General features: G+C 49.4%; 2 protein-coding genes across 22 annotated transcripts in view; one reads left to right on the plus strand and one right to left on the minus strand.

Moving 5' to 3' along the window:
- Positions 1-448: 448 nt before the first annotated feature.
- On the minus strand, positions 449-11,847 carry STOML1 (stomatin like 1). Of its 7 annotated transcripts, none has more exons than XM_019010927.3 (7): positions 11,802-11,847; positions 7,601-7,707; positions 6,356-6,505; positions 5,847-6,050; positions 2,557-2,752; positions 1,898-2,110; positions 449-1,369 (listed from the first exon to the last, which is right to left on the minus strand). In XM_019010927.3, exons 3-7 carry the CDS (start codon positions 6,482-6,484, stop codon positions 1,176-1,178), a joined length of 936 nt encoding a protein of 311 aa, XP_018866472.1. In that variant the 5' UTR covers positions 6,485-6,505; positions 7,601-7,707; positions 11,802-11,847; the 3' UTR covers positions 449-1,175. The 7 variants fall into 7 exon arrangements, with proteins under 7 accessions (XP_018866472.1, XP_004056519.1, XP_018866473.1 ...); XM_004056471.5 differs by lacking the exon at positions 11,802-11,847 and adding an exon at positions 9,341-9,587; XM_019010928.3 differs by lacking the exon at positions 11,802-11,847 and adding an exon at positions 9,463-9,586.
- A 53-nt stretch (positions 11,848-11,900) lies between these two features.
- The window catches only part of PML (PML nuclear body scaffold), a 52,143-nt gene continuing 36,490 nt past the window's right edge, over positions 11,901-27,553 (plus strand). For 5 of the 15 annotated variants that reach the window (XM_055362474.2, XM_019010265.4, XM_063698377.1 and 2 more), the window contains exons 1-2: positions 11,945-12,192; positions 15,247-15,719. In XM_055362474.2, the coding sequence (XP_055218449.1) occupies positions 12,064-12,192; positions 15,247-15,719 (602 nt within the window). In that variant the 5' untranslated portion in view covers positions 11,945-12,063. 15 annotated transcript variants of the gene reach the window in all.

Raw genomic sequence — 27,553 nt, forward strand, 5'->3', positions numbered from 1 at the left:
TGGGGTTTGGGCGAGAGTACTGGAGCAGAAAGCAGGGCTGGGCTGGGCCTGGGGCCAGACCTCGATGACTGTTTCCTTCCCGTCAGCCAGCGGAGAAGCAGTGACAGAGTGTACCAGGAGGGGAAGCTGATGGTGGCCCCAACTCCTCTCTTGAATGGGATATGACCACCCCGCCTGCCCCTCAGTGTTTGCAGGACACTCTGGCACACTCATGCCTTCCTTTCCTGGTGAACCTGTATCCCACTACAAAGAGGAACAGAACTCCCCACCCAGCCCCACCCCTGCTTCCAGGGGCTTTGAGACACTCAGGAGAAGGAGCTTCAAATATTGTGAGGGTCTGTCTGTGTCAGCCACCAGGATGTCAATCCCTGCCTGGGCTGGCAGCAGGGACCTTGTGGACCCTCCTAGCCCACCCCATGCCCCCAGGAGCCCCGCTTGGCTTCTTCTCTTTTATACATTGTAAACACCACATTTATTTGTCTGAGGCTTGCAAACCTCTGGTAAGAAGCACAGAACGCAGGGCTCTCCTTCATGCTGCCCTGGGCCCCAGCTCGCCAGGCATGCAGGACAGAGCTGGCAGATGAGTCAGAAATCTTTGGGAGCAGCGCCAGGGAAGCAGCAGGCCCTGATCCTTCCCATGCCCAATCCCGCCAGCACGGGCCTGGACTGCAGCCAGGAAGGCGGGCCAGCCAGGATCCCCAGGTAACTTCGCCACAGGGACCTCTTCTTGGAGCTACCTTCCCTTCCCTCCCCATCCCTCTCCAATCCCCGCAGAGCTTAGAGCCTGGGCCACATGCTTGGTCCCTCACACAAGGACCAAACCAGCTGCTGTCAGGCTGTTTCTGTGGGTCCTGTCTCTCCAGTCAGGAAGCCAGCAGGGCAGGGCAGGGCAGGCCTGGCTCTCCTCCTGGAATCACAGCGTGTACCCAGCTCAGCGCTGGGCACTCAGCTGGGGGCCGGGATGGACAAAGGCTTGTCCAGAGAACCACTGTAGGGGAGACATGCATGGCAGCCGGACTCAGCCTCCCGCAGCCTCCATTCATGGGCTTTGGCTGGGCCTGAAACTTGTTAGGGCCTCAACTCTCCGTGGTGCAGATGAACACCTCCTCCTCCAAGAGGCCCCTCGGGCTTGGTGCCAGGCTTGGGACTGGGCTCTGGAAAGTCAGCCAAGGCTGCTACTTCAAGGCCCTGAGGACAGCCTCCAGCTTCATGGCCATAGCCAGGTCACCTTTCACCTTCAGCCGTCCGCTCATGTAGGCCCCCAGAGGCCGCAGCTCTCTGCATAGCAGGGCCCGCAGGTCTGCCTCGGCCATCTCCACCACCACATCAGGTATGCCATCAGGCACCCCGTGTCCCACTCTTCCTCGTCCTGTGGGGCAAAAGAAAACCGAGTGTCAGTAGGGGAATGGAGGAACGTGAAGGAGAGCTATGGGGGTGGGAGGGGCTGGCATTTCCCATTGGGAGGGGAGTACTGGTTAAGAGTTTGGGTTCTAATACCCTGGGTTTGAGTCTTATTGGCTGTGTGAACTCTTGGATCCTCAGTTTCCAAATCTGTGATGATAATTCCTTTAGAGATGACAATTCCTAAAGCATAGGCTCATGGTGAGAAGTGGGTGAGATAATGTACAAAAAGTACTTGGCACAGAGCCTGACAGGCAGCAGGCCTGTAACACGGGCAGGCCTCTTGGTATTGGAAGCCTGGCTGCATTGTCCTGTGGATGGCGGGGAGACCAGGGCATAGTTAATGCCTGGAAATGGTGTCTGAGCCCCTGCCTGCCATGGGTTCACCCCAAATTATTGGCAGGAGCAGGGGGCAGTCTACGAGAGCACCACTGGGGTAGGTAACAAGAAACCTAGCAAGCTGGATGGGAAGGAGAGGCAAGGAGGGCAGCGGCACCTGTAGTGAGGTCCAGGAAGTAGGCGCTTTGGGTGCCGCTGGGCAGGACGACATTGAACTGGTAGCAGGCCCCGACTTGGCTGACCAGGGCCTCAGACAGGAAGGGCTGTAGAGCAGTCAGTAGCCCCTCCGCCAGAGGCTGCTTCGGACTGGACCTGGCACCAACTTGAGGGGCAGGTGGCTCAACTTCACTCACCATCTCCACAGTGTCTGCTGGGGGTGGCCAACAGGGTTGGGGAAGGAGGCAGAGAGGAGGTCATCGTGTTGCCAAGGTCAGGACCACTCACTGTGGCCTCTGCACCTTTTGTGGCAGTTTCCTCTTAGATCCCCTTCAGGCCTCTGTTCAACTTCCTCCTCTACCAGAAAGGTGCCCCTGAGTTTTCAGCCTAAACTGCAAACTCAGTTTCTAAACTTCTCCAGCCTCAGATATAAAATTCTTTCCAGCTGCCCTTCTGGTGATGTCGCCTCCTCCCATGGAGGCTGCCAATGGCCTCTACACACTCAGACACCTGGCCTCCTCTCACTGCCTTGGCTGTGGTCATTGTGGGCTGAACATCTGTGCAGGGTGTGTACTGCACAGAGCTGCTGGGATAGCGAGCAAAGTCTATGCTGGCACCAAGCTGGTAAACACCCCCGCTCTCCTCCCCAGGGCTCCTCACCTGGCCTCGGGGATGGGGCACCTCCTGCCACTGAGTTCATGCTTCCTCCCAGGAAGTGCAGGGCCAGCTGCTGGAGGGTGCTGTCCAGGTTGGGCCCAGCTGGGCTGTCCTGGGGCGGCTGGAGCACAGCCTCCACCGCCAGCTCCATGCGGTCTACCTCCAGCCCCCAGGCCCTGGTCACATCGTTGATCTCCAGCTGGAGGACCGTGTGGGGAGAAATGTAATTAATTCAACAAACCTTTCCTGAGCACCTTCTTTGGGCAGACTGTGTGGCCGTGCATGGACATGGAGGCACCACACCGCCCTTGAGATGCTCCTAGCCTGGGAACACAGGCAGAGGGCAATGACCTTTCAGCTGTGGTAAGTGCCAAGACAGAAGCAAGGCCTGTGGTGAGCCCCCAGCAGAGGAGGGTGGTGCCAGCAGGAGGGAGTCCTCAGGTGGAGGAGGACCCTTCCAGGCAACAGGAACAGCATGTGCAAAACCCCAGACAAGAAAACCTGGCATGTTCGTGGAGCTGCGAGGAACCAGAGTTCCATTTAGCTGGACCCTCACATGTTGGCTGAGGACTGGAGACAGCTGAGGGGTCAGAGTTGGGGTGTTTCTGCTTACTTTGATTTATTCTGAGGCAACAAAGAGCCCCAGGGAGGAGTTTGAGCAGGGAGGTGACACAGCAGACTTGCTTTAAGGCAAGATCCTCCTGGCTGCTGTGGATGCTGGATTATAGGGGGCTGAGGGGAGGGATGGAGACCAAGGAAGACATGGTTTCAAAATACAGCCAAGGAATGATGCAGCTCTGGCAAGGGTGGAGGGGAGCTGTGAAGCCAAGATCCACTGAGGGAGGCATGCCTCTATCAACTGTACTGAGCCACAACAGGGCACTAGAGAAGTGCAAGCACCAGGCTCGGGGCTGCCTCGATGTGTGCAATGATATGAGAGGGGGCGGGAGTGGGGAGGAGTCAGGTTCCTGAATGGATGAGTGTGGCATTCACTAGAGAGGACACACGGGGGTGGGAAGGGAGGGATGGCAACTTTTTTTTTTTTTTTTTTTTTTTTACTACTGTAAGCTTGAGGTGTCTGTGGCGCAGTCAACTGTCCAGTAGGCAGCTGGAGAAATGGCCCAGGGTACAGAAGCATCAGGGCTAGGGCAGGACATTGTGAATAATCAGCATCCACAGGCAGCAGACAGCCCAGATGGATGAGCTCTCCCAGGGAGGTCACAGATGAGAAGAGGCCAGTGATGAAACCCTGGAAACTCAAGGGCAGGAGAATAAGTGGCAGTAACCAGGGGTGACAGGGAAGGAGGAAGTGCAGGGGGTTCTGGGGGCTGGGGGCTGGGTCGACCATGTCAAATGCTGCCACCAGGTGATGTAAGGGAAGGGCTGAGAGGTGCCCACTGGGCTGGCATGTGGGAGGTCACTGTGATGTTGGCCAGCGCTGTCTTGGGAGCCCAAGGAGGCCAGGATGAAGGATGTAGGGGCAGGGGCTGGGAGCATGGATGAAAGTCTTGCAGAAGACAAGGGGAGAAAGGGAGTGGGAGCTAGAGGGCACTGGGGCAAAGGGAGGGCACATTTCTACACAGAAAGGAGAGGTGACAGAGAGAGAGTGCATGGAGTGGAGGGAAGGCATCCTGGGATAGCAGGGGGCCCACAGCACTGCGCAGTACAGGGATGAGCCTCAGAGAGGGGAGGCAGAAAGGCAAGGAGGCAGGAAAGCAGCACAGAGGCAGGTGGGTTTGAAGGGGTGAAACTGGAGGAAGCAGAGTGCTCATCCTAGAGTTTTTCTCCTGAGTGTTAGGAGGCAAGGCCTGCTGCAGAGAGCAATGGGTAGTGGTGGGGCTGGAGGAGGGCAGTGAAGGGCTAAGGCAGCTGGCCTGGAGCACTGGCAGGTAAGGAGTGGTAACTGGCTAAGGAGGGTCCAGCAGGTGAGAGATGGGGACTCTGATTTCTCTAGAAGAAAATCAGGCAAAAAGGGGCATGTGAATAAGTGTACGCCTGAACCAGGGCCTGAGGGCGGTGTGCTGGACTTCCTGAGGTTCTGTCTCAACCACAGGCACAGCTCTCACTCTACCAGGTGCTCACTCAGTCTGGGAAATGGGACTTAAAGGACTCTCACATCCTGGTGTGGGACTGACCTCCCCAAACTGCCTGTCTCACATCAAAACAATGTGCAACAAGACCGAGATCAGTTTTCTCTTCCTAAAGGTGAATTAACACGGGACATGGTTTTATGAATAAAAGTTGTTATCCACTTGCTATCTGAGTTGTGTTAGATCAAGCACTGGATTGAGGGGGGATGGTGGGATGGAGGCAGGTGGTCTAGCTATGGCTCAGCTCTGCCCTTGACCATAGCTCTCAGAGGCAAGTCAAATTATTTCTTAGCCTTAGTTTCCTCCCTCCAAAATAAAACAGTAGTACCGACTTGCAGCAAAAAATGTGAAGCTCAGAAATGCTGGGCCAGACAAAAGGACTTTGTAAACCATAAACTGCTAAGCACGTAAGAGCTACTGTTAGGATCTCAAATAGTATTTCCTCAGGAATTTCCCCTCGCTGCTTCCAGTGGGACCTCCAGGACTGGCATTTATCCCATTCCCCCGCCTGTCCTCTAACCTTGATTCCCCAGGGCAAAGCAGAGCCAAGAGGAATGGGGAGAAACATCACCTACATTCCCCTGTCAGGACACAAGAGGAAGCACAAGTTGAGTGTGGCTGCAGGGGACACAACTCTGCATGTGTATTTATTTCTACCCCATCTTATAGCAGAAGAGATTTAGGGCAAACTCCAATATACACATGGAGAAGAGGCAGGAAAAAGATCCAAATGTCCTCATGTGCCTTTGTTCTGTTCCAAACAAGGAAACAAAAGTCACAGGCATGCACACGCTGCATGGTGAGCCTGGAATTCCCCAGAAGGTGACTGGGCTGGGAGGGTCCCTGCTCCGTCACCCACCTGCCTGCCCCATGAGTCAGGCCCGGAATGAGAGCTGTAGAGGCCAGTGTCATCATGGCAGAGCAGTGAGGGGTAAAAACTAAGGGGCAGACCCCAAGAATGTCTGCCAAGGCCACTTCCTCTTCTCAGGGACAAGTTTGCCCAAGATCGTTATGGTCTACGCCCACCTGCCATTCCTCAACTCATGGCCCCACTCAGGCACTGGCTCTTCAAAGGTGGTTACACTATTGGGACATATGGTAAACTGAGGCCCAGAGTGGTCTGACTCTTTGCTCAAAGTGACCTGGCAGGTGGAGCCAGGCTGGTGCCACCCCTCAAGCTCCGTCTTGTGAGGGGCTGCCTACCAGAAGCTGGTCGCTGATCTTGAGCTTCTCCATCTGGATCTCCCGCAGCGGCCTCTTGAGCAGGGCCTTGGTCATGGCGTTCTGGGCTGTCATGCGTGTGGCTGTGTTCAGGTCTTTCACAGTCATCACCGACAGCACCGGGTCCCAGATGCGAAACTGGACATCGGCTCCCACGGACAGCACAGCCCCGTCCTTAGAGGCCAGCTGTTGGGGGAGGCCATGAGAGAGAGACACTCAAGGGGCTGGGGGTGCAGGGAGGTCAGGCCCACTGGGGCCACCCAGCTTGACCCATCTGCTTGGCAGCTAGCTCCTCAAGGGCAAATGGTGTCACCAAGTATGTAGGGTTAGCTGTATGAAGCAAGGATGTCCTCCTAGCTTCCATCAATTTTCTGATCTCTTCTTCCCCCTTCCCCCCTCAGATGGTGACTCACAGGCTGAGGTCCTGGCACCACAGTACATTCTGGACAGGCCCCCAATTCCTCTGTCAAGGTAGCTGAGAAGCCCCTCACCTTGCAGGGAGGGACGTTGAAGGCTCGTGTCCTCAGATCCACCCTCTGAAAGGAGTCAATGAAGGGCAAGAGCAGAACCATGCCAGGTCCCTGGGGGGTGCGGATCCGGCCCAGGCGGAACACAATCATCCGCTCGTAGGTGGGCACAATCTGTCCACGATGGCAAGGGAAAGAGTTCAAAGTGGTCAGCCTAGGTTGGCCAATGCCGTCTGCCTAGGTCCCTTCCTCACTTCTCTCCTCCTCACCTGGGTCACAGTTAGGTATCCCTAGCTCTGTTTCCAGATGAGAAAACCAAGGCTCAGGGAGGCTAAGTGACTTGCTCAAAAATTGCATAGCCCTAAGTGAAATAGTGAAGATTTGAATGCAGTTCCGAATAACTCCAAAGGCCATGTGTCTTAACCACTGCACTGTATTGACTTGATCCTTAGAGAAACTTTTCATCTCTGTGGTCTGAAGTTAGACATGATTCATACCAGGAAACTGTCTGTCCTTGGACTAGTTAGGAGAAAAGGCTGGGCTGCCCTAACAGCACCCCCGGGGAAAGGGCTTTGTCAACTTTAGGTCCCTGGACCTCCTAGAGAAGTAGTGATGTCCAAATTGAGAAATGAAGGCCCAGAGAGGCAAAGAAACCTGTTCAAGGTCACATGGCATTTGTTTCTGTGGCAGTTTTAGAACTAGGATATAAGGCCATTTAAGGACTCCCTTGCAGACCACACCAAACCCAGAGGTTTTCTAGAGAGGGACTGTTGCCTAGGGCTACACAAAGGGCAAGGCCTCCTTGGGCTTCCACCTTCCCCCAGCTTTCACGTGCGATGCTGAACTATAGTTCCATGGTTCATCCTTTTCCCACTGTACCACCCCTTATGGAATAATGAGGCCTGAATTCCTATTATGCATTACCAGCTGGGCTAAGTTGGGTGTTTTCATTTCTAATTTATTCTAACCCAAAGAGAAGATAATTTGGCAAAGACATCTGCGTGCACCTTAAAGCCAGTGTCCAGATCCCAGGACTTAGGAGTTTGGGACTTGCTTCTACCCCTTACTGGCTCCCAGTATGACTTTAGACAAGCCCAAGCCTTAGTTTCCTCCCCTGAACAATGTGAATGAATGGTTCTTGCCTAGCCCATTACACAAAGGGGTAATAATATTTAGGGAAAGGGGACAGAGGATAGGCAAATTTATTCATCAATGCCAAAGCTCTCAGTGTGGCCCAACCACCCTGGGGGCTGACCCAGCCAGCCTTACCTTCAGGGCAAACCAGCCGGAAATGGGGAAGGTGACCAACAGCAGCAAGAACCCCAGGAAACTGATGAGGCCATGACAGAGGCAGGAGGGCCAGCTCTGGGGTGCATCTGCAGGTGAGAGCAGAGGTGGTCAACTGGACCTACCACGACAGCTGCCAAGCGGAGTGAACTTGGGCAAGTGTACCTTACGCCCACCTTCCCCTCGAGAGGCTCCTTCCTTCTCAGGGCTCTCAATCTGGCTCCTTGCCTAATATTCCCGTATCTTTGGGCAGCTGCAAATTAGGGTCTGTTCCCTCCTCCCATACATCAACACTCATTTGTCCCAAGTCCAACAACCCTCACAAGGCCTTATTCTCTGCTAGGCAACAGCCATTCGATCTCAGAATCCAGTCCGGGTGATGATGCTCTCCTCACTGGACTGAGTAGGGGTCAATCCTCTCGTTTAATTTATATTGCCTACCCATACCTGGCATGGAGCCAGGAGCACCTGGGCATCTGTAAACATGCACTGAATACTGCTGGCAAAACACATTCCTCCTATACCATCAGCCCCAGAAGTGTGCTTTCCAGGAGTCCTTATGAAGATGATGCCTTAGCCTACAGGGATAAAGCATAAATAGCTTATCAACGGGAGCCATAGATGAGGAATTAGATTATTATTTTCTATTCCGCACCCAACTTTAATGCCTTAATGACCATTAAAAAATGCCTATTTCACGAGATGGCGCCACTGCACTCCAGCCTGGGGGACAGAGCGAGACTCCATCTCAAAAAAACAACAAACAACAAAAAACAAAAACAAAAAAACCCCTGCCTATTTCAATTCAAGAAAATTGTTAGGGGTCGGGGTCAGGGGCAGGGCTAGAAAGATGAGGCTTATCCAAGCCAAATGTCCTGGCCCCTGGAGAATCAGGAGCCCAAGTTGGGAGCAAAGCCGAGACAGCTCCAGAATCTGGGATGAGGTTATTTGCCGCTTTCCTCCCAACCCTGGACAGGAAGCAGTCGGGAGCCCTGCTCCATTCTTCCAGGAAGCCCTGCCCTCTGGGCTAAGCCCCAGAGCACTGAGGCTCCACTTTGTGCCTGGCTCTGATCCAACAGGCCTCTCAAGAGACTTCTGGATAGGGAGAGCTTTCAGGACAGGAAGGCCAGGGAGGGATCAAATCCAAGGTTAGGCGGTTAGGCTGAACAGCGTGGGATCTGGCCTGTAGGCCAAAGGAGCCACAGAAGACTTTGAGGGCAAGACAGAAGCAGGGCAGATCCAACAGGCAGCTGAGGACCTGTCATTTTGGCCTGCACATCCAGGAGATGCCTAGTTCCCGGGCTTCTAGAGGTGCCCCCTAGGGCGAAAATTCTTCCATTTCCCTGCAGCAGGTGCCTTTAGGGTGCTGGTGGCCTCCTCTGCCTAGACCTCGGTTTCTTCTATGCGAAATAGAAACCTGAAACGTCTTCCCAGGCCTAAAGGGCTGATAAGAGCCGAGGACAAATGTGGTGAGGTGAGGTTTTGGAAGATAGGAGCAACGCTGGCTGGCTCTGGGGCCAAAGCCCCATGACGCTAGGGAGGGCGGATCGGCGCTAGCACCAGGCGCCGGGTCCAGCCCCCTCTCCACATCGTATCCCTTTCTCAGTCCCCCCTCGTAGGGTGCGACGGCACCGGGCCGGCCGACTCCTCGGAGGCAGAGATTCGGGCCTGGGGGTTGCCGGCCGGTCCCCCCCGGGTCCGCCGTGCCAGGCGGCCACTCACCGGCCCCTGTCCCCACGCCGCCCCGCTCCGGGGACAAGCAGCCCTTCTGCGAGCCCAGAAAGCCGAAGCTCGACTGCTGGAAGCGGTCAAAATCTCCCAGGGGCAGCGCCCGGTACCCAGACCTGCCGAGCATGGCTTTTGACAGGAGACACGCCCCGCGCCTCCGCGCGGCGCCCTCCCTGGCCAGTGGGCCCTACGCGGCCCCGCCCTCCTGGCTGCTGCTTCCGGCTTCACCCGCGCGGCCACCCGCGGCGGCGCGGGCGCAGGAAGAGGAGGCCGGCCGGGGCCCGCTTCCGCCGTCGCATGGCTCCCCCTGCGCTTGGAGGACCGAACTGCAGCCGAGGGCTAGTGGGTGTGATCGGCGTTCCTGGGAGCCCGCTGGGGTCATCGCCTCCTCCCCTCTTCTCCTACTCAGCCCTAGAAAAGCTGGAGGGGAAGCTGGGCACGGTGGCTCACGCCTATAATCCATCAATTTGGGAGACTCAGGCAGGAGGATCGCTTGAGGCCAGGAATTCAGGACCAGCCTGAGCAACATAGTGAGAGCCCATCTCTACAAAAAACTTTTAAAAATTAGCCTGGCGTGGGATGCCTGCCTGTGGTCCCAGCCACTTGGGAGGCTGAGGCGGGAGGATCTCTTGAGTCCAGGAGTTTGAGGCTGCAGTGAGCTATGATCGTGCCACTGCACTGCAGTCGGAGCGAGAGAGCAAGATCTCATCAGGGTTTACAGGAAGCGAATCTTCTCCAGGATCAAGGACATGCTATATCAGCCTTCTCAGCACTCCTTCTCTCACACTGGAGGCAGGACATGCCATATCTGGACTTTGGGTTTCTCTGGGACATAGTCTGCAAATTATTCCTCTTTGTGAACCCACAGCCCAGCAAGCAGGGACTGGCATAGGGCAGGTCTCAGTACTTATTTGTTAAGTAATGGCCTAGCCAGGTCACCGTGATCAAGGTGGAGTAGGAAGGCCTGAACTTTGGCACAAAAAGAAAGAAGTTTCACATGCAGACCTCGGGGAGCATGGGAGTGTAAGGAAGAAGGGGATAGCACAGAGCTACATGAGGGCAGGGGCCCCAGAGCACCACAGAGGTGAGGCCCTCAGTCCTGCAGGTCCAGAAAGAGCATGCCCCTTGATCCAGGTACCTGGAATTAACTTGCCTCTCCAGGGCTTGAGAAAACCTGAATGCAACTCGTGAATTTCCTTTGAGAAGTGTTAACTTCCAACAGGACTTTGGGGTAGTCTGGGAGCAGGCTATCTTCCAAAGCAAGCAAAGAAATGAATAAAGCTTCCCCAGCTCTGCCTCCTCAGCCAATCGCCTCTGGCCTCCGAAGCCCCATCCTGCCATAGCCCACTTCCAGGTCCCTTGTGCAGATGGCTGCCCACCATATTTGGCTTTCATGGACTGATTCTCTAAAGGCCTGGGAGTACTGACTAGGCTGGAGGGAAGGGCAGGCTCCTGAGGCCTTACAGTCCCTAGGAAGTTGCGTATCTGCCCCAACCCCTGCTCTCCACCCTGCAGACTGTAAGGTTTACAAGAGCCAGGCCCTATCATCATCCTTTCTAGTCTGTTTCTAAGTTGGAACAGAGTACGGAATGGGTACACAGGAGCCAGCACAGTGGTTGCGATGGTTTAAGTTTGAAGCCGGGGCGCTGACCCAGTGAGGTCACCTGGAGCTGTGCCCCTTTCCCCTTACCAGCTGGGAGTCTGACATGCTTTTCCATTGGCGAAGACCTAGCTGGCTCTCCCCTCACCCTCTTCATACCCGCTCTCCAGCTCTCCCCCTCCCTCCTGCCCCCACCACCTCAGATCCACCAGCCTTTCCAGCTGTCACTCAAGGCATCATCCTGCTCCCTCACCTCCAGTCACTGGCTTCCCAGGATCTCTGAATCAAGTCCCTCCTCTGCATCCCACAACCACTGTCCTAGACCAGGGCACCTGCTCCTAGGTTGTCAGAGTGACTGTCCCATCATGCACAGCTGACAGTGTTGTTCCCTGGTTCCAAATCCTTCACCAACTTCCCATCACTCACAGAACTGGTTCAATCTCCTTAGCTAGGATCTTGTCCCAGCACACTCCTTGGGTATCATTTCTCATGAATTCCGTCTTAAATCTGAAAATGGCCAAAATTAGTTCCCAAACAGGCTTTTGCAAGAGCTATCTTTTCTGTTTCAAGTGTCCCCTGTACCCCACCACCTACAACCCTAAATCCCTGGTGAATTTCCACTGCTTTTTCAGGTCCCAGCTGAGGGCTCCCCTTTCCAGAATGTCTCCGTTTGCAGGCTTGCTCTTCCATTACATCTACGGCTCTTAGAAAGCAGGGTCTGCGTGTGGCTCATCTTTGTACGCCCAGCTCGCGGCAGGAGGTGGCACGAAGCAGTGCCAGTGTGAACGGATGAATGGATCAAAGCCGGGAGCAGGGCTGCCCCCCTGCAGCTCTGCCCTACCTCTCCCGCTTTACCGTAAGTCAGCGGTAGGTCTGCAGCTCCCCGCCTCTACCTCCTCCCCGCTCTGGGCGTGTCTTTAAAACCCACAGTCGGCCTCTCTGCCCCCTAGAACCGCCCCCAGCTTCTGTCTCACTTCCTCTCCAGAGGCGGGCCCTGAGCCGGCACCTCCCCTTTCGGACAGCTCAAGGGGCTCAGCCAACTGGCTCACGCCTCCCCTTCAGCTTCTCTTCACGCACTCCAAGATCTAAACCGAGAATCGAAACTAAGCTGGGGTCCATGGAGCCTGCACCCGCCCGATCTCCGAGGCCCCAGCAGGACCCCGCCCGGCCCCAGGAGCCCACCATGCCTCCCCCCGAGACCCCCTCTGAAGGCCGCCAGCCCAGCCCCAGCCCCAGCCCTACAGAGGTACTATTGGGTTAGGGGATGATGGGGTTAAGCTTTGTTGGTTTGCTGTGGTGGGGAGAGGGGGGAAGAGAGGGTCTAACGGAGGATTTGGTCAAGTACCCTAGAGAGTGACACAAAGCGGGAAGACCAGACACCAGGGTCCTGACCGTCTCGGCTGGGGCAGGGAAGGGAGGGTAGGATAGAGTAGAAAAGAGGACACGGAGGAGTTGGGGCGGCCTCGCTGGGCTGCGGTTTCTCCACTGAGCAGTTGGGCAAGGTGAGAAGGGTCAGTGGCCTCCGGGCCTGGGCCCTTCCGCCCACCCTCGAGCCCTGCCTCAGCTTTGCCTCAGATGCAAGACTTCAGATTAGGGAGGATGGAGGTAGTACCCCTGTTGCGCTGGCCTGAAGCCAGGGGCATGTCCCAGGCACGGCAAAACTAAAACCAACTTCCCAGATCCGAGGTGAGAAACTGGCTCAGACTGAAGAGGTATCTTTGCCAAGGCCTCCCAGCTCATGTGGTTTCTGCTTAAGGAAGCCTCCCCAACGAACCCTTCTCTTGCCACACCTTTCCTGCCCGCCTCCCACCTCCCCCGACAAAGGAACTACTTGGGTTTCTTGCTCTGCTGCCTTTCAGGCCCTTTTACTCCCCTTCATGAAAGTACAGAGGACACCGTATTACAGTAACTTTTATAAACATTATTACAACTAAGAATAACATTACTTAACAATACTAGGTAACATTTATGAGCACTTCAAATGTGCCAGGTACTGTATTAAGCACTTTGTTTTTTTGTTGTTGTTGTTTGTTTTGCTTTGTTTTTTGTTTGTTTATCTGTTTGTTTTTGAGACGGAGTCTCACACTGTCGCCCAGGCTGGAGTGCAATGGTGCGATCTCGGCTCACTGCAACCTCCTCCTTCCGGGTTCACGCCATTCTCCTGCCTCAGCCTCCCGAGTAGCTGGGATTACAGGCCACGCCACCATACCTGGCTATTTTTTATATTTTTAGTAGAGATGGGGTTTCACTATGTTGGCCAGATTGGTCTCTAACTCCTGACCTCGTGATCCACTCACCTCGGCCTCCCAAAGTGCTGGGATTACAGGCATGAGCCACCATGCCCGGCCTGTTTTTGTATTTTACAAAATGTGGTAAAATATACCTAATGGATAAGTTCCTATGTTAGCCATTTCTAAGTGTACCATTCAGTGGCATTAAGTAGATTCACAATATTGTGTAACCATCACCACCATCTATTTCCAGAACTTTTTCATTACTCCAGAAACTCTGTACTCTTTAAACCATAGGGGAGGGAAAGATGGCTTCCCTCCACCCGTCTAGTTTCCTTGGCTGGGCTATGAATTAAATAGCCTATGAATTAAATAGTCATAAAATAGATTACCAGCGGAAAACCCATATTTAATTACATATGTATACTCAGGAGTCCCACAATATATGAGACTCAAAGAAAGGTCAGATGATTGAAGCCTGTATAACATCCTGAGCTACGGAAAAGAGCCTGGAGCTTCTGGGTGATGGTGATAACACAAGTTATGGGAGGGTGAGGAGGGGAGCTGTTTGGTGAATAGAGGTTGTCTTGCTATGTAGATAAAAAGTTCTTAGATAATAAAAGTTGTCTGGAGCAGCCCTCTTTTAATATAGATCATTTTACTAATGTAGATTTTCTTTTAAGATATAAATGCCTTTCTTTTTTACAAAAGGAGAGCTTTTCAGAGCTATTCCTGTATCAGCAGTTTCTCAGAATAACCAGCTTAAAATATGCCAAAGAAGTATATTTCAAGAGCCTCCTGCAGTCATACTTTGAAGTGGTGTGTCCTGAGCCCCAGTCATGCAATAGCTCCTCATTTTCTCCTTCCCCTAGCCCTTGGTAACTTCTAATCTACCTTCTGTCCCTATGAACTTACTTATTCTAGACATTTCATGTAAGTGGAATTGTTACCAGTAGAGGATCTTGACTGCAAATTGTTCAGGTTCTTGGCATTTTGAACAAAGAATTGGACAAAATGTACAGCAAAGCAAGGAAAGAGTGAAGCAATGAAAGCAGAGATTTATTGAAAATGAAAGTACACCCCACAGGGTGGGAGCAGCTGGAGCAGGGCTCAAGGACCCCAGTTACAGAATCTTCTGGGTTCCAAATACCCCCTAGAGGTTTCCCATTGGCCACTTGGTGTTCACCCCATTGGTTGCAGAAAGCAACCAACCAGACGTACTTTCAATTTTCCATCTGCCCTGCAGGAAATGGGGTGGTTTGCAAAGAGAGTAGCCTCTCTTCCTTTTGTTACTGAGGCATGGAGAGTTGCGGTTTTCCTTTCGATTTAGTTCTAGGAAGTCAGAGGGAATCGGCCTTAGGTTCCCTGCCTCCAGACCCTATTCTCCTGCCTCAGAATCATACAGTATTTGACCTTTTGTGACTGGCTTATTTCACTTAGCATAATGTCATTGAGGTCTATCTATGTTGTAGCATGTATCAGAATTTCATTTCTTTCTAACACTGAGTAATATTCCATTATATGTGTAGACCACATTTTGTTTATCTATTCATCTGTTGATGGATACTTGGATTGTTTCTACATTTTGTCTATTGTGAATAGTGTTGCTGTGGACATTGTTGTACAAGTATCTGTTTGGGCCTTGTTTTTACATCTTTTGGTTATATATCTAAGAGTGGAATTGCTGGGTCATATTGTTGTTCCATGCTTACCTCTTTAATGAACCCCCAAACTGTGCATTAAGCACTTTATATGAGGTTGGTACTTAGTGTATCTACCTTCCAAACTGAGTTCCTTGAAGGCAGAATGTATCCTACACCTCTTATATCTCAGAGCCTATTACTGTGGGTGATGAGAAGTAGATGCTCAATAAATGGTGCAGTGAGAGCTGGAGGGCCTGAATAAATGGGAGTATTGGGGTGCTGATAAGCCAGGGTTTTGCATCATCCAATGACTGGCTGGAATGGAATATGAGGTCCTACTCCAGGGTCCAGCTGTAAGGGTGGTTGGCCGGTAGGTGGGGGCTTTTGGGACTTCTCCAGGCCTCACCTGCCTCTCTGGTCCCCCAGCGAGCCCCCGCTTCGGAGGAGGAGTTCCAGTTTCTGCGCTGCCAGCAATGCCAGGCGGAAGCCAAGTGCCCGAAGCTGCTGCCTTGTCTGCACACGCTGTGCTCAGGATGCCTGGAGGCGTCGGGCATGCAGTGCCCCATCTGCCAGGCGCCCTGGCCCCTAGGTGCAGACACACCCGCCCTGGATAACGTCTTTTTCGAGAGTCTGCAGCGGCGCCTGTCGGTGTACCGGCAGATTGTGGACGCGCAGGCTGTGTGCACCCGCTGCAAAGAGTCGGCCGACTTCTGGTGCTTTGAGTGCGAGCAGCTCCTCTGCGCCAAGTGCTTCGAGGCACACCAGTGGTTCCTCAAGCACGAGGCCCGGCCCCTAGCAGAGCTGCGCAACCAGTCGGTGCGTGAGTTCCTGGACGGCACCCGCAAGACCAACAACATCTTCTGCTCCAACCCCAACCACCGCACCCCTACGCTGACCAGGTGAGTAGGCCGGCACAGGGTGGGGTGGTGCATCCAAGTACCAGGTAGAGGGCGAGAGGAGCAAAGATCCAAAGAGTCACACAGCTGAGGACAAGGAGCTTCTGGGGCCTTGCAACTCTAAATGTGGTCTGCAGATATGCAGCGTCCGTGTTGATGACCACAATTTATGCTGCCAGTCCCCACGCAGGTGGATAGTAAGTTTCCAATTTCCTCCTGTAATAAATAATGCTGCAGAATCATCTTTGCATCTTTATCCAGTAACTTCTTTAGGATAAATTTTTAGAAGTGCCACTGCTGGGTGTAGGGGGACGGGAATTCTACATTTGATACATGTTACCAAACTGCCCTTTAGAATTTAGTGGAATTTTCCGAGAGCACTGACACGGAATCTCAGTAAGGCTGGATTCTAGGATCAGAGACAGGTAGTTTCTGTCTGAAAAGTTGAAACCATTAACACCAGGCAGCGCTATCTGAGAATGTCTGTATGGGGAAAAAAAATCACATCCAGTTGTAATTATTTTTATTAAACAGATTTTAACTCAGTTTTTTAATAGGTAATACATTCGTACAGTTCACGAACAAAATTTGTAAAGAGGAGAGAGAGAGTGCAATCTTCTGTCCGTGCCCAACTGCCTAATTCCCACCACTTCTCCCTCTTCCCATCCACAGGTAGCCATTGTTACTAGTTTTGAATGTTTCTTCTGAGAGTTTCTTTATGAATATATATGCAGGTAGGAGCAGTCTTATCAGGTCCTATTTTCCCTCTTTTAGCCAAAAAGGCAGCATAACTATGTGAACTTTTCACCATTAGAAATAGATTGTTCATAGAAGGCGCTTCTTGGTTCTTAGAGATCCACTTGCAAAATGAAAACATTATTCGCTGGTTTTTGACAACTCAGAACTATATATGGCTAAACCACATATCTGCTAAACTACATATCTGCTAAACTGACTGTGATTTGTTTCCTGCTTTAGGATAAACTTCCCACACTATCAGAATAAGCTTTCCCCTCCGACTCCTCAACAGCTGGTATCACCACGTTTCTTAGCTTATTGTAAAGGTTGAGTGGCTTTCCACTTGTTTATTGGCCATTGTGTTTCTGCATTTGCGAATGGCGTGTTTAGGTCCTTTGCCTGTTGTTGTTGTTGTTTCCTTTGAGGAATTAAGGGACTAATTAAAGAATTCGGGAACAAATTCCTCGAAAGAAAAAAATTTATGCATTTCTTTTGCTCTTACAATTTATGCAGTTTTAAAACTTACATATTTATTGGATTTTGATTGAAATTGCAATGAATTAGGAGAAATTGGCTTTATCTCTGGTTATATCTTTTGGATTTAAAAAATTTTTTTAATTTTTTTTTTTTTTTTTGAGATGGAGTCTCGCTGTGTCACCCAGGCTGGAGTGCAGTGGCGCGAACTCGGCTCACTGCAACCTCCACCTCCCGGGTTCACGCCATTTTCCTGCCTCAGCCTCTCAAGTAGCTGCGATTACAGGTGCACATCATCATGCCTGGCTAATTTTTTGGCATTTTTAGTAGAGAAGGGTTTCACTATAATGGTCAGGCTGGTCTCCTGACCTCAGGTGATCCACCTGCCTCGGCCTCCCAAAGTTCTGGGATTACAGGCATGAGCCACCATGCCCAGCCTTATACTAATTTCTTAATGAATTTGTAAGCTTTCAAGTTTTGAACATAATGCAGCCATCCCTCGGGATCCATGGGAGTCTGTTTCAAATTCATAGATGCTCAAGTCTCTGATATAAAATGGCATAGTATTTGTATATAACCTCTACACATCCTCCTGTATACTTTATTTTTTATTTTATTTTTATTTTTTGAGACGGGGTCTTGCTCTGTTGCCCAGGCTGGAGTGCAGTGCTGCACTCGTGGCTCACTGCAGCCTCAATCTCTTGGGTTCAAACAATCCTCCCACCTCAGCCACCAGATTATACAGGACTGCAGGTGTGCACCACCACGCTCAGCTAATTTTTAAATTTTTTGTAGAGACAGGGTTTCACGACATTGCCCAGACTGGTCTTGAGAACTCTTGGGCTCAGGCAGCAACCCTCCCTAGGCCTCTCAAAGTGCTGGGATTACAGGTGTGAGCCACTGTACCCATCTCCTCCTGTATACTTTAAATCATCTCTAGATTACTTATAATGCCTAATACAATGTAAATACTATGTAAAGAGTTGTTTTACTATATTTTTGAATTTGTATATTTTTTTATTGTGGTACTTTTTTAATTGATTTTTTTTCGCCTGAATATTTTTGATCCAAGATTTGTTGAATCCACGGGTGCGTAACCTGCAGATACTGAGGGCCAACTGTACATATAAATTGTTTAGCGTAGTGCCTGGCACATATTAAATACTCAGTGAATGTTAAAATTCTATTATAATTTCTCTGCTCTACAACAGTTTGAAGAATATAAGAAATTTAGGCTTATAAAAGTTTTTTGAAAAACCATCTTGGAACTGGTGCCTTTTTTATAGTAGATTTTTGGGAACTTTTCCCATTTTTGCCATGGCATTAATCTGTTTTGGCTCTTGTGTCAGATTTTTGGAAGATTTTCCAGTTCATCCTGAGTTATCTTTCATTATTTAAAAATCTCCTATATGCCTGTAACTATACCCCCTTTTTTTATTTCTGATGTTGTATATTTGTGGTTTAGCGGTCTTTTCAAAGTACTGTACTTTTAGTCTTTCCTTAGATTGCTTACTGATTTTAATGTTTTCCTTCTTTCTGTTTGATCATTTTATTTTTGTCATTTTCTTCCTTCTAACTTTTGTCATTATTCATTTTCTAGCTTCTTGAACTTATAATTCATTTATTTGCAATCTTTATTGTTTAATAATAATAACTTTTTTTTTTTGAGAATCTCCCTCTGTCACCCAGACTGGAGTGCAGTGGTAGATCTTGGCTCACTGCAACCTGTGCCTCCTGGGTTCAAGTGATTCTTCTGCCTCAGCCTCCCCAGTAGCTGAGACTACAGGTGCCCACCACCACGCCTGGCTAATTTTTTTTATTTTTAGTAGAGACGGGGTTTCCCCATGTTAACCAGGCTGGTCTCGAACTCCTGGCCTCAAGTGATCCACCCGCCTTCTGGGATTACAGGCGTGAGCTACAATGCCCTGCCTAATAATAACTCTTTTAAGGCATAAGTTCTCTGTATATGGTTTTGGCTGTATGCCATAACTTTGATAACTTCATTAGTGTTCTCATAGTCAATCATTTCTCAAATTTCATTTCAGTCTTTTCTGAAAAGTGTTCTCTTGCTTAAGGTCAAGAGTTCGAGATCAGCCTGGGCAACATAGCAAGACCTCATCTTTACAAAAAATAAAAAAAATTAGCCAGGCATGGTCGGTGGTACATGCTTGTAGTCCCAGTTATTTGGGAGGTTGAGGCAGGAGGGTTGCTTGAACCTAAGAATTTGAGCCTGCAGTGAGCTGTGATGGTGCCACTTCACTCCAACCGGAGCATCAGAACCGGACCCTGACTCGAAAAAAAAAAAAAAAGAAATTTTTTTCTCTTGAAAAGTTTTAGAGAATAGTGTTTTCTAAAATTTTCAAGTGGTTTTGATGTTTGGTTTCTTGTTCTGTCACCCAGGCTGGAATGTGATGGTGCGATTTCATACTTGTTAATTTCTGCACTATGGCCAGTTTATACAGTTTGTATGAGTTCTACATCTAAGACTATATTGAGATTTTCTTAGCGGCCTAGGATATTCCTTGGACTCACATATTCCTAGCAATAATCCTTAGAGTTGAAAAGTTGTATTTGTTGTACACACATATATATACATACACAAATATATGTATATAATATATGTATATATAATGTATATATGCATATATCTATATGTATATATCCATATATATGTAAGTTCTAGTGCTTGTGTGTGTGTGTGTATCTCCACGCTATTGAAACTTTCTACCTTTCTTTCTTTTCTTTTTTTTTTTTTTTTTTTTTTGATGGAGTCTTGCTCTGTCATCCAGGTTGGAGTGCAGTGGCATGATCTCGGCTCACTGCAACCTCCTCCTCCCGGGTTCAAGTGATTCTCCTGCCTCAGCCTCCTGAGTAGCTGGGATTACAGGCGTGTGCCACCATGCCCGGCTAAGTTTTTTTTTTTTTTTGTATTTTTAGTAGAGACGGGGTTTCATTATGTTGGCCAGGATGGTCTTGATCTCCTGACCTTGTGATCCACCCGCCTCAGCCTCCCAAAGTGCTGGGATTACAGGCGTGAGCCAACACGTCTGGCTGAAACTTTCTACCTTTCCTTCCATTCTGTTTCACCAGTTCTCTAAATGATAATTACAGAGTGGTAACTTCCCCATCAAAACATATATATAGGCCAGATGTGGTGGCTTCCACCTGTAATCCCAACACTTTGGGAGGCCAAGGCTGGTGGATCTTTTGAGCCCAGGAGTTTGAGGCCAGCCTGGGCAATATGGTGAAACCCCGTCTCTACAAAAAAATACAAAATTAGCTGGACATGGTGGCACATGCCTCTCGTCCCAGCTATTCGGGAGGTGGAGGTATTCCTCAGAGAGGATCACCTGAGCCTGGCAGTTCAAGGATGCAGTGAGCCATGATCACGCCACTGCACTCCAGCCTGGGTGACACAATGAGACTCTGTCTTAAAAAAAGAAAAAAAGTGGGCCAGGCGCAGTGGCTCACGCTTGTAATCCCAGCACTTTGGGAGGCTGAGGCGGGCGGATCATGAGGTCAGGAGTTCAATACCAGCCTCACCAACATGGTGAAACCTCATCTCTATTAAAAATACAAAAATTAGCCGGGCGTGGTGGCGGGCGCCTGTAATCCCAGCTACTCGGGAGGCTGAGGTAGGAGAATTGCTTGAAACTGGAAGGCGGAGGTTGCAGTGAGCTGAGATTGTGCCACTGCACTCCAGCCTGGGCAACAAGAGTGAAACTCCATCTCAGAAAAAAAAAGTGTATACACACACCAACACACACACACATGCACACTCTAGAACCTATCTCATCTATCACCACAAAGAGTAGAATATAACTATTCTTTCAGAGAAAATAAAACATTTAGCACACTTTTATAGTTTTTCTTCTTCCCTCTTCCTTCTCACTTTCAGATTTAGTTGAAATAATGTGAACTTTTAGTTCCAGATTACTACCAAATTATTAATTTTTTTTCTATTGTAAACATCCTTTCTGAACAGGTATTAAGCTTCATGGTCATATTACAACGCACTTGTTAGCCATACCTTATACTTTAATTGGTTTCATTGCTCATGATAATTTTTCCTATAGCTTTTCTTCTCCTTTCTTGAATTATTTAAGGTGATTAATTTTCCATTTGGCAGGAATACTCCATCAAGTAATTAAAAAAATTATTCCAGAGTTTACTTTCTGAGACCTTAAGTGTCTTTACTTGTATGTCCTTCTTTTGCTGTCACATATGAGGGAAAGTTTAGCTAGGTGTAAAATTCTGAGGTCATAATCACAGTGCTTTCACCTCAGAATGTATAAACCTTGCTTCATAAATTTCTAGTCTCTGGTGTTGTAGATGAGAAGTCCACTAATGGTCTATTTTTTCTCTGTGAGTAGTCTGTTTTTGTTTGTTAAGGATCTTTATTTATTTTTATTTATTTTACTTTTTAGAGATGGGGTCTCACTCTGTCACCCAGGATGGAACGCAGTGGTGCAATCAGAGTTCACTGCAGCCTCAAACTCCTGGGCTCAAGCAATCCTCCCACCTTGACCTCCCAAGTAGCCAGGACTACAGGCACCTGCCACCGCGCCTGGCTAATAAATATAGTTGGATGGTTTTCATTTGTTTATTTGTTTGTTTAGAGATAAGGTCTTGCTCTGTTGCCCAGGCTGGTGTGCAGTGGTGTGATCATAGCTCAATGTAACCTCGAACTCCTAGACTCAAGAGGTCTGCTAGCCTTAGTCTCTGAGTAGCTAGGACTATAGGTGCCTGCCACCATGCCTGGCTAATTTTTAAAATTTTATGTAGAGATAGGGTCTCACTATATTGCCCAGGCTGGTCTAAACTCCTGGCTTCAAGTGATCCTCCTGCCTTAGCCGCCCAAAGCACTGGGATTACAGGCTTGAGCCCATGCCCAGCCTGCTAAAGATCTTTATATAATTTTTTCTTTTTTCAATAATCTTCTATCGCCATTGTTGATCTGAAAAACTCAAGTCTTTCTTCAGCTTTTCATCTCAGGGAAATTGTATTCTGCTTTTTAATTTTTTTTTTTTTTTTTGAGATAGAGTCTTGCTCTTGGAATATAGTGGCATGATCTTGGCTCATTGCAACCTTTGCCTCCCAGGCTCAAGCAGTTCTCATGCCTCAGCCTCCCAAGTAGCTGGAACTACAGGAATGCGCCACTACACCTGGCTAATTTTTGCATTTTCTTTTTAGTAGAGACAAGGTTTTGCCATATTGGCCAGGCTGGTCTTGAATTCCTGGCCTCAAGTGATCTGCCCGCCTTGGCCTCCCAAAGTGCTGGGATTATAGGCGTGAGCCACTGTGCCTGGCCATACTTTTTAATGTACTGATAGCCTTTCATTTGTTTATTTTATTTTTTATTTTTTTTTTTGAGACAGGGTCTCACTCTCACCCAGGCTGGAGTGCAATGGCACGATCTCGGCTCACTGCAACCTCCGCCTCCCGGGCTCAAGTGATTCTCCTGCCTCAGCCTTCCGAGTAGCTGGGACTACAGGTGCGCACCACCATGCCCAGCTAATTTTTGTATTATTAGTAGAGACGGGGTTTCACCATATTGGCCAGGCTGGTCTCGAACTCCTGACCTCGTGATCCACCCGCCTCAGCCTCCCAAAGTGCTGGGATTACAGGTGTGAGCCACTGCACCCGGCCCATTTGTTTATTTTTAAAATTTTTACTACTGTTGTTATATGGATATTGGAACTCCAAGAACATATTTTACATCTTTTAAATTTTTTCCCCATTAATTCTGTTGCCTTGCTTTTTTCCCCGAGATTCTCAGAGAGCTCCTCGAATTGTTTTTCTAACTCGCCAGCTCATCTTTTCGCCGCTGACTCCATTCTTCTATCTGCTACCCCTGTAGAGTTGTTGTGGGTTTTTTTCCCCCCAGCAATCTTTTTTTTTTTTTTTAATTTCCAAAAGAGCTTAATGCTCTCAGGATGCTTTTTCTTGGCAGCCTGCTCTTGTTTTCTCATTGTAGTGTGTTCTTAAGTCTCCCTGAAAAACACAGTTGGCATTTACAGAGGTGTATGTTTCCTACATGATCCCCTTTTCAATGGGTACTTGCTCAGTTTGGCTGCTGATTCTCTTCATAGATCCTGCGGTCTGTGCTATCTGCTCCCATGTAAAGGTTGACATCTAGATTGTTCAGTGTTTGTAGCTAGCGTGGGCTGGCAGCAATTGTGTAAAGCACAATTTATACCCCACATTCAATCCCTGCAGTGGAACAGGGCTGCTCCCCACAAGCCCCAGATGGTGCCAGCTTGTAAGTAGTCCCACCTCTGCTGTGGGGGTCAGAGGTGGATTTCTCTCCATTAGGGATGGAAAAAAACCTTTTGTCTGTACCCATTTTAGATGTCCAGCTAGGTCCCTGTAAATTAGACTAACAAGATATAGATTAACACGAGAAAAGCAGGCTGGGCTCTGCAGCTCACACCTGTAGTCCCAGCGCTTTGGGAGGCCAAGGTGGGTGGATCACCTGAGGTCAGGAGTTCGAGACCAGCCTGGCCAACATGGTGAAACCCCATCTCTACCAAAAATATAAAAACTCGCCAGGCGTGGTGTCACACACCTGTAATCCCAGCTACTCAGGAGGCTGAGGCAGGAGAATTGCATGAACCCTGGAGGTGGAGGCTGCAGTGAGCCGAGATCACACCACTGCACTCCAGCCTGGGTGAAAGAGCGAGACTCTGTCTCAAAAAAAAAAAAAAAAAAAAAAAAAGAGAGAAAAACAGGAGCTTTTTAGCATGTGCATCTAGCATGGGTATCACATCTAGCATGGGAATCGTGCATATACCTGGGAGTATCCAGAGATGAGTAACTCAAAGCGTTGGTTAGAACTTCAGCTTACACAGCATCTTAATGAAAGAAAAAGAAATGTTTAGAGAAGTGGCAGGGTAAAAGAAAGGGGTTTTAGGCTTGCAAAGGTGGCAAACTGTTGGAAGTTGTGTTTCTGTTTTGCATTGCTAGAAGGAATACCTGAGGCTGGGTAATTTGTAAAGAAAAGAGGTTTATTTGGCTCATGTTCTGCATGCTGTACAATCATGGCACCAGAAACCTGCTTGGCCTCAGGTGAGGCTGCAGGTAGGTTTTACTCATGGCGGAAGGTGAAGGGGGAATAGGCGTGTCGCATGGCAAGAGAGGGAGCAAGAGAGAGAGAAGGAGAAAGCAAGAGAAGGAGGTGCCAGGTGCCTTTAAATAACCAGCTCTCCCTTGAACTACCAAAGAGAGGATTTACTCTTTACCATGGGATGGCCCCAAGCCATTCATAAGGCATCCACCCTCATGACCCAAACACCTCCCACTAGACCCCACCTTCAACATTGGAGGTCACACTTCAACATGAGATTTGGTAAATATATGGGAACTCTAATGGAGTAAGGTTTGTTTGTGCGGGCCTACTTGGTGCCAGCTTTCCATCTTCGCGGCTGTAAAACTTCCCTGAGAGAGGAGATTTATGGTAGTTCTTGTTTCTCAGAAGTTTCTGTTTTTAGTCATAAGAGCAAAGAGCGTAAGAGTCAAAAGAGTTTCTGTTTTTAGTCATGAGAGAAGCTCTTAGAAGGCTCCTTTCTGTGTCTGTTGGTTTTCATTTGCCTGCAGCTCAAAACAATCATATGCCAAAGTGGCATATTTTGGAGTGGCATATTTTTATCCCTTATGTCAGGTACAATGGGCAGGGAAGGTTCAGCCAGCAAGAGGGCAGGATTCCTGTTCCTTGAGCACGGTGCATGGCCTTAACAAACCTGAAAAATCATGTGCTCCCACTCCCATTTCACATTGTTTCACAATTTACCAGTGGTTACTGGACAAACTCAACTTATTTTTTCTGCACAAAACTTCAATGCCATAAATAAGAGCTCACAACTTTCCTCTGGTCACAAGTCAGTTAGCAGCCACCTCGCTCTTTGACACTGGGCTGATTTAGAGCTCACACTGGGGAGCAGCCCCAGAGGTGGCTTTAAACCTGGGACTTGGGGTGTCTGCCCTGGGATGGCTGCCCTGGGGCCATTGGTATTTGCTCCACATGCCTGTGGAGCCCATTTTTTCATGTTCATGTCACACCTACTGTGTTGCATGTTCTTTACTAGGGGGTGGGGTAGAAATATGAATGGACATAGCCCCTCCTTGAGATCACAGCCTGGTAAACAGATCAGCCATTAACAATTGAGGCAGCAGGGTTCCGTGCAGAAGGCTGCATGACTTTGCTGTCTATTGTGACTGCGTTTTGATAGTTACCTTTGTCACACTGTGTTCTGTATTATGTTTGCCCTCAGCAACATGTCATATCTGGCACAGGGCTGACATCCTGTTTGTGCTCAGTCATTTGTGGAAGGAAGAAGTTAGGCAGGCACAAAGGTGGCTGAGCTCAGAAAAGGCCACTTACCCTGCTGGGATCAGCTGGGGAAGGTGGCTTCCAAGAGGCCATCACACTTAGTGTGATGTATAAGGAAATAGAAAGGCCACAGACAGGAGGGACTGCACGTGCAAGGAAGGGGCACTAGTGAGTTTGCAGCATCTCAGGAACTGCAATAGAAGGTTGATGTGAGGGCAGGCACTAGAAGGGTGAGTTGGGGTCAGATGTGGCAGGCTTGGAAGGAGTCATGACTCTATGCTACAATTTCCAGAACACTCAGTGTTCTCAGCTTTCTCCTTTGTCATGCCTTCATACCACCTAATCTTCTCACCAATGACTGTCCTCTGGAAGACAATGGCAATGGGACCCTGTGGAGGGCTCTGTTGAAAACCCATTGATGGGGCCGGGCGTGGTGGCTCACGCCTGGAATCCCAGCACTTTGGGAGGCCGAGGTGGGCAGATCACGAGGTCAGGAGATCGAGACCATCCTGGCTAACATGGTGAAACCCCGTGTCTACTAAAAATACAAAAAAATTAGCCAGGCGTGGTGGCGGGTGCCTGTAGTCCCAGCTACTTAGGAGGCTGAGGCGGGAGAATGGCGTGAACCCAGGAGGTGGAGCTTGCAGTGAGCCAAGATTGCGCCGATGCACTCCAGCCTGGGTGACAGAGCGAGACTCTGTCTCAAAAAAAAAAAAAGGAAAACCCATTGATGGGCATTGAGGAGTGGTGGGATGATCAGAGCCTCTCTCTGCACTCTGGTACTTTGACAAGAGTGGGCAAGTTTGGGAACAGGGAGATCAGTATTTCTTTGGCTGCATACTTATTTATATTTCACCCCATTCCACGGAGAATTTGAGGGGATTTATCACCAGATGTGGGATACTTATCCAATAGAAACTGAAGCAAAGAATCTGGACAAGGGAAAGGGAGCCTCATGAGTACACTAGGTCTTAGGTCCAGGTGGGGGTGAGGCCTGCAAGAATGCAGAGATGGAGGGGTGTGGAGACGGCTGTGGTCCCACACTGCCAGCACTTGCCTGACCGGACATTCTCAGGACTGCTTCCACCCAAGCATGGTGTGGGTCTAGGGCTGCAGGTGGAGCTAAGTCCTGTCTGTGTCTGGGTGTCAGATCCTAAAATTTGCTGGATGGAGTGGGGCAATTAATCCAGCTGAAAGAGCTTGAATTATCATTGAATGGAGGAAACAAAAGGCCTATTAATCAAGTTTAAGAGGTGTGATTGAAGGATTGGCACCTATCCCTGCTTGGTGCTCTCTTGGTGCCCTCTGTGAAGTTAGCGGTAAATTGCATTTTATTGGGGATTGATATTATTGGGATTGCTTCCTGGCCTGCAAGGAGCATTACATGGGCAGAAGAAAGGCTGCTGCCAGGAGTTGGGCAACATGATGAAAGATGTGGACAATAAATGACCCATTTCCTAGTTTTTCTACGAACTTATCTTGAAGGTAGATTTATAGAATAATATGTGGATAAAAGGGGTTTTCCTCCTGGTCTCCTTTGATGTTTTGGAGAAAGAAGCAAGGACTTTATTTATTTATTTGTTTATTTTTGAGACAGTGTCTTGATCTGACACCCAGGCTGGAGTGCAGTGGCACAGTCATGGCTTGCGGCAGCCTCAACCTCCCAGGTTCAAGTGATCCTCCTATCTTAGCCTTGCTAGTTTGCAGAGACGAGTTTTCACCATGTTGCCCAGGTTGGTCTCGAACTCCTGGGTTCCACCCACCTCGGCTTCTCAAAGTGCTGCGATTACAGGCTTGAGCCACCACGCCCAGCCAGAAGCAGGGAATTTAAAGCAGCGCAAGCCAAGATCAGGATTAGGGCTGGTGCTCCAGTCTCACTTCTCCTGAAGGCCAATCTCCTCTACTTTCTGCAGCTATGGGAGTGGGCTTTGCTATTCAGGGATGGAGGCCTGGGACATTTTAGAACAATTTGGGTTTTTTAGTTTTGTTTTTTTGAGACAGGGGCTTGCTCTGTCACCCAGGCTGGAGTGCAGTGTGCGATGATAGCTTACTGAAGCCCTGACCTCCCAGGCCCAAGTTATCCTCCCACCTCAGACCCCCAAGTATAATAGCTGGGACTACAGACATGCACCACCATGCCCAGCTAATTTTTTTTTTTTTTTTTTTTTTGTAGAGATGGGCTTTCACTATGTTCTCTAGGCTGGTCTCAAACTACTGAGCTCGGGCAATCCACCTGCCTGGGCCTCCCAAAGTGCTGGGATTACAGGCGTGAACCACTGTGCCCAGCCTTTAGAAC

Source organism: Gorilla gorilla, chromosome 16 (genome assembly GCF_029281585.2).
Source record: "Gorilla gorilla gorilla isolate KB3781 chromosome 16, NHGRI_mGorGor1-v2.1_pri, whole genome shotgun sequence".
Classification (NCBI taxonomy): Eukaryota; Metazoa; Chordata; class Mammalia; order Primates; family Hominidae; genus Gorilla; species Gorilla gorilla.

Bases quoted from the DNA above. Each gene is read 5' to 3' on its own strand.
- STOML1 (XM_004056471.5), bottom strand. From the start codon at position 9,473: ATGCTCGGCAGGTCTGGGTACCGGGCGCTGCCCCTGGGAGATTTTGAC. The intron at 2,753-5,846 runs GTAGGCAGCCCC...ACGGTCCTCCAG, and splicing joins AGATCAGCGACCAGCTTCTG to CTGGAGATCAACGATGTGAC. The intron at 2,111-2,556 runs GTGAGGAGCCCT...GGCCACCCCCAG, and splicing joins TGCCCCATCCCCGAGGCCAG to CAGACACTGTGGAGATGGTG.